The following is a 9457-nucleotide window of genomic DNA, read 5'->3' on the forward strand; positions in this document are numbered from 1 at the left end:
CTTTCCTCGAGATCCTATAATAACTATCGTTGTACGATTTGTATATCATGTCGCATAATAGCTCGCTTTAATAGACAAGCGCGCCGTATACTACTGTTGTGGTACTATTGTGGTAGTATTGAGATGGACTCGTTTGTGTGATTATTATCTAAAACAAAATACAGGAGAGCGCTACGGGTGCTTGATGTTTGAAACAAGTGGACGGTCTGTCATCAAGAGTGCAGGGGGTACTAAGTATCACGAAATACGGAGTACTGTAAAAAACTATCTGTAATCATCATGTCATCAGGGTTTAGATCAGAAACGGCAACTTTGACAGTACTTGACAGAAACAGTATCAACTCTTTGGTGCTGTCGTTAATGCATGCATTTAGTACAATCATTATGTCGTCCACAATCACAAACAAGCACATGACTGATAGAAATCATTGCTATTCTATACGTAATCAGTGCTCTGTTTTCAAGGAGAAAAATGAATCAAGACAATTGATTATGAGCCGTCAGGCTGGCACCACGTTATGTATTATGTATGATAAGTTCACTACAGCATTCTGTTGATCCACTACATCGATTGAAAGTGAAACGTGAATGGTAAATAAAAGTGTTAGCACACCACGTCCAGTTAAGGCAGTATCGGGTAAAGGTTAGGGCTTGGTCACATATACGCAAAGATTGGGCGCCAACCCCCAGCAACCAAAAATGTCTGACTGCCATGACAACCAAGCGGCGAACAACCCCCCCCCCCTTTTTTTTTTTTTATTGGTGACTAGTTGCTGACCGAATACCGACTGGTTGCCAACTGGTTGCCGGCCATTTGCAAACCATTTGACATGTTTGACGACCGGTTAGAGAGCGGTTTGTGATCGTTTTGCGAGCAGCAAACTCGCAGAAAGGTTTACAAATGATCTTCAGCTGGTCGGCAAAGGGTCGACGACTTAAAGGCATAATTTACCATTTGCAGATGAAACAAAAACCCAGCTTTAGTGCTTTAAAATAATTCTAAAATGTGAGTTAGGGATAGAAACAACCACTGTAAAAATTTGAATCCGTATAATCGATGTTAGATATTGTTAAATACACAAAATGTGAACAATAGTTATAATACAAATGTTTCCAGACTACACCGTATACAGTTACGGTTTATTGAGAAAAATACTGATATCTCCTTTTATTTTAGGCTTTATTGCGAAAATCTTATATGGTAGAATGTTTTGTGATACAACAGACCTACACATATGCATCAAATGTGATATCTTGAACATTTTTTAAATCACTGCTCCCAAAGGTAAACTGGACCTTTAATGAAGACCACTAGGAATTGGCCGTTAATTGGTTGCTGATTTCTAGTCGGGGTTCAGCGGCAACATGCATTATTACCACAGGATTACAAATGTGTAGGCACGTGGACGCAGACAGTCTATAGAAAAAGGTTATCAGAAGTATGAAATCTGATTCGCAACCACTTGGCAAATGGTCGGCGATCAGTCTTCATTTGGTTGGCAATTGGTCGGCAACTATATGCCGACAAACAACATCAACAACAACAACAACAACAACAACAACAACAACAACAACAACAGCAGCAACAACAACTTCATGCCAAGGACCAAAAATCACTCAGACCAATCCTATATCATGTAATATAGTTTAGCAACCAGTCGGCGATCACTTGACGACCTTTTCACAACCAATCAAAGAAAAACAAAACAAAAACAAAAACGTTTTGTCGACCAAGACGGGTCGTCGACCACTGACAACATTTGCCAACTTAAACAACAATAAAAAAAAAAACGCACAACAGACAAACACCAAAACACACAAAATAGGAACAAACAAAACTTTTTTACGACCAGTGCCAATTAACAGCATGCCTGCCAGTGATTTCAGAAGTCGTAGAATGGTCGGCGACTGATTATCTGTGATCAGAGCCTTACAATAAACACTCACAACGCAATGGAGTAGCAGACGACGCATTGCAAGGATAAAGTCCGCAGACGAAAGGACAGGCATGCGAAATTGCGAAGCAATTCAGTACGTGCTGGTGGTCCCTGATTTACCGTCGTTTATTTGGGAGATATGTCGACAGAGAAATAATTGCGTCGGCGTATGACACCAGATTCCCATACGTTCAAAGTTTGGTAATGTTGCTGTCGTTGATGCATCATCATTTCTTGGGAGTGAAGTAGACCTCTTTAGTCAACGTAGACACGAAACATGGCATCTGCTTCAGACCATTGAGACGAGCATCCCGTGTGCTCGACTCGTAACTGTACGCCACAGTCCTATTCACGCGGGTCATCATTTGAACCAGCTCCATGCACGTACCGTATTTCTCGAAGGCTTTAACCAACGCCTGAATGAACCAGCATCCCTCGCTGAGGCTACGCCAAGAGTAGTAACCTGCAAAGTTCGAGAACGTTACTTTCAGTTGAATCGCGAGGTAAAGCAGGCATAACTATGTTATTTTCGGCAAAAATGATTTATTGACTGACTCGTTCTAGTAGTCAAATCATTGAACGCTCGTTTAGAAGAACAAAATGGGAATTTGTTTTTTAACCACTAATTCATCGTTTCTTTGTGTCTCATCAAGTCAAATCAAAACAACTCAACAATTTGCCGAATTCAAGGGAGCCATCACCTGTAAATCAAAGCTTAGTTTGATAGAACAATTCATAGGAATTGAAGAGTAACATTACATCCAAACTGGACTAGAATCAGGAAAGTAAAGTACGTTAAACTTTCACGGTCTAAACATGAAAAAATGAAAATCTGTCACAATCAAAAATGCAGGTAAGATGAAGTGATGTTATTATCCATTCACAAGTCTCTCATTGTCTATGAGAATATGATTTACATATTTAGACACTTAAATCATATTTACATGATTTAAGTGTTGCCATAGAGTCGATGATCAAGAAACTATTATTTCCTCTAAATGATATGATATATATAGCCAAATCGAGCATTATCCAAAGAGGGGATATAACTCTCTTTTCTTAAAATGTGCTTTTAAAAAGAATGCTCGTTTTTTATTCCTTTACTAATTTTTGAAGTTTCTATTTCTTCGTTATTCTGTACACATAAAAATCTTTTTTTTTTTCGCAGACTTTCACGTTAATCGTTATCTTTGATTCTACAACACACAAGTTAAAGGGATGGTATAGTTGGCTGAGACGGGATGCAGATTTTAATTTTTTGCGAGATAATTAGAAACCACTTATGTAATTCTAAAGGGCATATAGTTCTAAAAGGAATTCAAAGGTTGTTAGATGAAAATATTAGTTTTGAAATGACCGAGATATCCAAAAACAAAGAAAAACCAAAAGGTCTTGATAAAAGGTGGGACCAATGTACCTTTTATTAGGACCGCTTTGTTTTTCTTTGTACTAGAATATCTTAGGCATTCTAAACCGATTTTCATCAAATAAACTTTATTTTGTTTTAGAATATGCTCTTTCATATTTCATATAAGTGATTTCTAATTATCTTGCAAACAGATAAATCTTGAATCCCCATCTCAACCAAAACTACACCATACCTTTAATATGAAATTCAAGAGGATTTTCACTTGTATCACAATAAACATCTGTGTTTCATCGTTCTCTTTGTTAAATCTTGCATTCTTGATATACATGTAATCAAACCCACCAGTGGAGAATCGATTTAACACAAGAGGTCTTTGTCTTACCTGGTGGCGATGAGTAAGCAAGGAGGAAATCCGCTTCCACCGGGATGGTGTAGGAGAGCTGCGGCTCCTTGCCCGCGTCTGGCTCGTCGAAGTTGTCGGCACTGGTAGTGAGCACGCCACTGTCAAACCAAGAACCTCGACACGCCTTTGGTTGGGAATAGAAGAATTTGTATAGCAATCGTCATCGCTGCCATTGTCATTGTTATTGTCATTATCAGAATAATTATGATTGGTGTCATCATTACGCTCTATAAATTAGCATCTTCACTGTTTCAGTTTGTGCCCCTCCCCTTCTTTCTGACGACCTTTTCCGCTTCATTTCTAGGACCTACCATCGCAGTTTATTTTTAATGTAAAACATAAAGACGCATGTCTTTTAACAATAGTTTCATGAATATTATGTAGGCATATTAAAGAACCAATATTGATTTACTTTCTAGCATTTTATCTATACCTGTCTTTCGTACTCCTTGTAATTTAGTGTTAATAGTATTGTAATGCAAGTAACATGTAATGTATTTACTCATGGATTTCCCCCTTCTTTTTTACTCCATCTTGATCTTAGTATCATCATGGTTATCACAACGGCAACCATGGTAATGGTAACCATTAGTATCATCACTGTTATTACGGTTACCATCGTTAATACCGTTCTGACCATAACACTGTCATCATGTTCCTTCCGTCACATCTTGTTTGTAATCGTATTAAACATATAGCCATCGTTATCATCAAATCCATCTTCAACGGCATGAATTTCGTCAACTCTAAAGGATTTAATCGTGTACATCATCACTATTACTGGTATCGTCGTCACTATGGTCGTACTAGTTTGCATACATATTGCAAGCTCACTCATAGAGAATGATAATCTATGTGATAATATTAGAGTTTTCTCTTAACAGCTATAAAGTTGCCACCGTTTGCACATCCCCACGTTTTGATAAATTTTACCAGAAACATTCGCTTTTGGCAACAGCTTGGCGAAATTACAATATCTTTAGGTTTCTTAATCTCCCTCTGCATTTACATGTTTAAACAGACCTAAATGAACATTTCATCCACAAGTATCCTATACTCGGACACGACCTTTTTATGTGCCTTCAGAAATGTAGGACTTTTTATAGCATTTTTCTTCTTAGGATGAACCCACATTCCATTACGATATTGAAATATCACTTTTCGTTTCATTGTCAGTGATTGTGGGTTACCCTGCCAATTATAATATAGTCGGAATTCAGAAAGATATAAAATGGGCCTAGAAGAGAGAGGGAGAGGGAGAGAGAGAGAGAGAGAGAGAGAGGGAGAGGGGAAGAAAGGAAGGAGATATACATGTATATAATACAGCTGTGCGCATATAATGTATAATGCATACATCAAAATGAGAAAGACCAAACGGTCTACACACATTAAAGGTGAAAAAAAAAGATAAAGATTAAAGTGTACTTCACAAAAGTAAGGGCAGCACTTCAAACATCCATCAGAAGTGGAAACAGAACAGAACAACATCTGATGCACGCAATATGAAATGCAACCTCACTGAGACTGATTTACTTATGCATGTGCGATATGGTCGGTTTTTCCTTCTTTTCTTTTTTTTTGACGGAGATTCGCTCCGTTGTTATGGTCCATTACGTGCAATAAAAGGTTAGCGGAAAGAGATAAAGAGACGTCGGCAAGTCGTAGAGGCATCATTCGGTATATGTCAATGGACGTCTACTTCTGTTTATTCGCTTTTTATTAACGACCGATTAGCTCTCTTGTTCTATGCATCATTACTGAAGAAATTTGCCTGTCGCATATTTCATTTTTCCCTCTCAGACAGTGTCAGAGGTTTTCTTGTCGCCTGTATGCCAGACATGATGAGTTTAAGAGCGGACAAAGACTCGATTTCCTTGTTTGTTTCAAGGAAGGAAATAGTTTCCTTCTTGTTTAAATGGGAACCAAAGGCTCGTCTTAATCTTCACAGTCACTTTTTTTTTTCTTCACATGACAACAAATATTCGTATAATACATTATGATCATCGCTTTTACAATGCTAGCCATATAGCGAGGGATCTAGATGGTCATTGTTAAATAAAAGAACTATTCTTATGTTTAGAATGCACCATGCACACTGTAATAAAGGATGCACTTTTTCCGTGGTATGACCCCCCCCCCCCCTCCCCCTTGCTGTAGACAGCTATCGGTTGTCCCAGATTGTGACATGTGTTTTGCCCGTCAACGGGTTGTTTTTTTATAACGTGATGCATTCGTGTCACGCCCAAAGTACGTGCGAGCAGTGTCGCAATGATCAGTCTGCATGGAAATGAACGTTTAATGTTAATTGGTGGGAAATGACAACAAAGTGGCAAGACACGGCTGAGGTGAGAAAAAAAAATGGGATGGTCAGGAATGTTGGAGCAGAAATGTCACTGACCTGGAAGAAGAAAAGCTTCGGTTTACCGATGAGGGAAGGACACTGGTACCCCTTGAATGCATTGGCGACCTCTTCGATGGGGATTTTTCCATCTCGACAATAGAGGACGCCATCAGCGCCGTGACTCATCACGACGAAGGCAAAGCAATCGTCATCTCTGTAGTCTTCTGTGCTGACTGGAATGAAAGAATCATTGAATGGTAAATGTCACGTGACACTACCGTGTTCACAATCCCAACGGAGTGCTATTCCATTCGAATACATAATAATAAGCATTGTTCCAAATAGCACCCCTGATGTACTCAGTGCTTTTCGTGTTGTGGAGTGGTAGATTGGAAACATAATAAAGATTTGACCTGGCAATTGATTATTTTTTTCCTCCTATGATTACAATAAAATGGTTAGATAATTGTTCTGACTCTATGTGATTCGCCTCATTAACATACGACTGCCGGTCAAACGAGGTTGTGTTTAAGTGGCTATGCCAAACAAAGATGAAATCACTCTGATATATCTCACTTGTACAAACTGGCATCTGATGTCTGTACACAATGTTCCAACAGCCAGTGATTCAAATATCTAGTTTATCCTAGGAGTGCATTGGCTGAGAATTTGATTTCGGCAACTATAGATTAACAATTTATAATACACGCTTTTTTTGCATCATAATCACATCACTAAACCCAAGAGCACAAGATAGGATTGAACTAAGTGATTCAGATAAGTCTCCTGGCCCAGGGGTGACATAACTAGGGAGTACTGATGTCATTGAACCAATAACTTCTTGACAGAGTGTCATAACGTACAAACAAATACCATTGACACAATGGACTGATTGAGCATGTTTTATCACTATAGGACATGTTCATCCTTCATCAACTATCAACGTCAAGGTTATGTATACTAGACAGCTGTTGTGCTCTCGGAGCTTTATTCAAACTGTTGAATAATACAGAACAAGCGACATACACCATTCTAATTTCACAATTTCAACAGAGTGCTATTCCGAACGAATACATAATAAAAGCATTGTTCCAAACAGAACCCCTGATGTACTCTGTGCTCCCTCTCTGTTACAGTGTTTTGAAGGATTGACATAATCGCTGACTGTCGTGAGTTGTGGGTATTTAGATTGCAGGAGTTCTGATATCAAATTTTGTGTCTACTCTGCACTAATTGTTTGCCTTGGCAATTCCAATATTTTATCTAGTATAGCCCTGTGGTTTTGCTGCTGTCTATAGGGAAGACGGAAGAGCCTTATTGGATTACTGTATACTGTATAGCTGTCTTTTTTTTTCATACGGAATCTTATATGAGGAGTCATATGATAACCGATAATAGGTTTAAATCTTACGTTTCAAAACTTAAGAATCCTATATATACTTCCGCTGTAATTTTCTACCGGATGCGATAACGATTGCAGTGGTCATTCCAAATTACTTCAAAATAGGAAAGAAGATTGAACTTTCTTACGTGTGTGCAGTAGTGTCCTGAAATCGAGGACGGTGAGATCCGAGTGTATCTCTGTTTGAAATCCGAGCTTGCCGAACGCGCGCTCAAGCCCGTTCATATCCGGATCGGTGCCTCCGCGATCCTCAACACCGGTTATTGGTTCGAACCGAGTCTCGTTGACTATCACCGCTCGTCCCCTGTTCGTGTGGGTCATATTATACAGAACCGACTGATTGAGTCTGTGTAAAGGCGAGGACTGTGTGACTTTTGCGCTGATTTCTTCAAGGTTCATGGACCTGCACGCGAAAAAGATAGGAAGACCATCATCTGAGTGGATCGAATTGTTACTATAATCACTGGGGTAATTTTTGGTTAATGCATGACGTATAACCTACGCTGCGAATTTCTCTGACAATTTCTGATACAAAGCATTTTTTGAAAATCTCTGGTGAGAATAACCAGAAATAGAAAAGAAAAGAAAAAAAAAAACTCCGCAAAACTACAGGGACATGTACTTCCGCCATGACAACTGTTGCTGTTCTTTATGCAGTGTCGAATAAATGTATAACAAAATTAATACCGTTCAAGTTAAGATGGAATTAGTTATGAATTACCCATATGAGTGAGAACACTTCTATGCATCAAATATAAGTCCAAGTACAGGGGACCATCTTCATGAAGTAGAGCTTGACTAAAAGGGTGGCTCCAAGTAACAATAGAATTACAACATAGAATATTATGATTATGATTGTGTACATTTTTTTTTTTTGGAAATAGAAAAGAAATGAAATTAAATTAAGTGAACTCAAATAGGGAACTAATTTCCATCTAGATAATAGCAAACAAAGGTTATTAGAGGAGACCAGTGTCTGACCAGTAATGAACAGTGATGTCAAAAAAATCAGCCTCACCTAATTTTCTCGGACAGCATCTGCTCCTCTGCCAGAATGGTCTCTCTTGACGGGCGATGTCGCTTCCCGATCCCGACTTCGACCACGTCGACGCCGTCGTGGATGTTGTCCATTGTCATGATGTCAGAGTCAATGGTGACGCGGTCCGAGTCGAAGTCGAAATTCTCGTTGATATCGAAAACATTTTCGTCCGCTTTCACGCACTCTTCGATCGCCGGTACGACGTCAATGGACTCTATACTAGGGCTGTCTTCACGAGATATTCCTTCAAAAATCAAAGTTGGACAAGAGCAATCATTATTTTTGCAGATTAATGTCAACAGTGTAATCTTTTAAAAGGTTTGTAATATAATCATTATTATTACTATCATTTTTTTTTCACAGCTAGTACTTATTACACTGTGTGTGATAACGCTATAACAAATTTACCAGTGCCATCGTGATGCAAGCAAGTATGCAGCAGCTGTTATCTAACAAGAGACCCGCGGGTCTATAGCACTCACCTGAATATCGCAAGTTCACCTTCACGCAGTCACTAATCTAAATTACACACAGCTCTACCATAACAGACATTCTCATGTAGAAGATAAAAATGTACAATTAGGGTCCAAATTCAGAACTCCCCCCCTCATAGTATCAATTTTAGCTCTATCACTTTTGGTTCTAGAAGAACACTTTTTAAAGATTCCATTTGGGGTCATGGGGTTCTCAAAAAGAAGATGAAAATGTACAATTTAGGTCCCATTAGGACCCCTTCCGACTACCCTCCCGACTACCCTCCCCTGGGTCCCAAGGGGGGGGGGCACCCCTGATTCCAACATGAACAAACATGAAACTACAGTCATCAATGTACTAACTCATGGTATTAACTTAGCTCTATCACTTCTGGTCCTAGAGAAGAAGATTTTTTAAAGATACCTTAATGGGGGGGGGGGGGGTTGGGCCCCCCTGGGGGCCCCCTGGGTGGGGCATGGTGAACATTTAAAA

The 9457-nt window shown here is 39.2% G+C and overlaps 1 protein-coding gene across 1 annotated transcript; it reads right to left on the reverse strand.

The window, feature by feature from the left end:
- Positions 1-2164: 2164 nt before the first annotated feature.
- On the reverse strand, positions 2165-8649 carry LOC139734418 (caspase-7-like; the record flags this gene model as incomplete). The annotated part of the gene is made up of 5 exons (XM_071645205.1): positions 2165-2400; positions 3689-3833; positions 6108-6283; positions 7581-7855; positions 8471-8649. Coding segments are annotated over 5 exons (1011 nt in total), but the record flags the coding sequence as incomplete, so codon positions are not given.
- Positions 8650-9457: the final 808 nt, after the last annotated feature.

This window comes from Diadema antillarum, unplaced genomic scaffold, assembly GCF_040938485.1.
Source record: "Diadema antillarum isolate AM-2024a unplaced genomic scaffold, OU_Dant_1.0 seq00000525_RagTag, whole genome shotgun sequence".
In the NCBI taxonomy this organism is placed as follows: Eukaryota; Metazoa; Echinodermata; class Echinoidea; order Diadematoida; family Diadematidae; genus Diadema; species Diadema antillarum.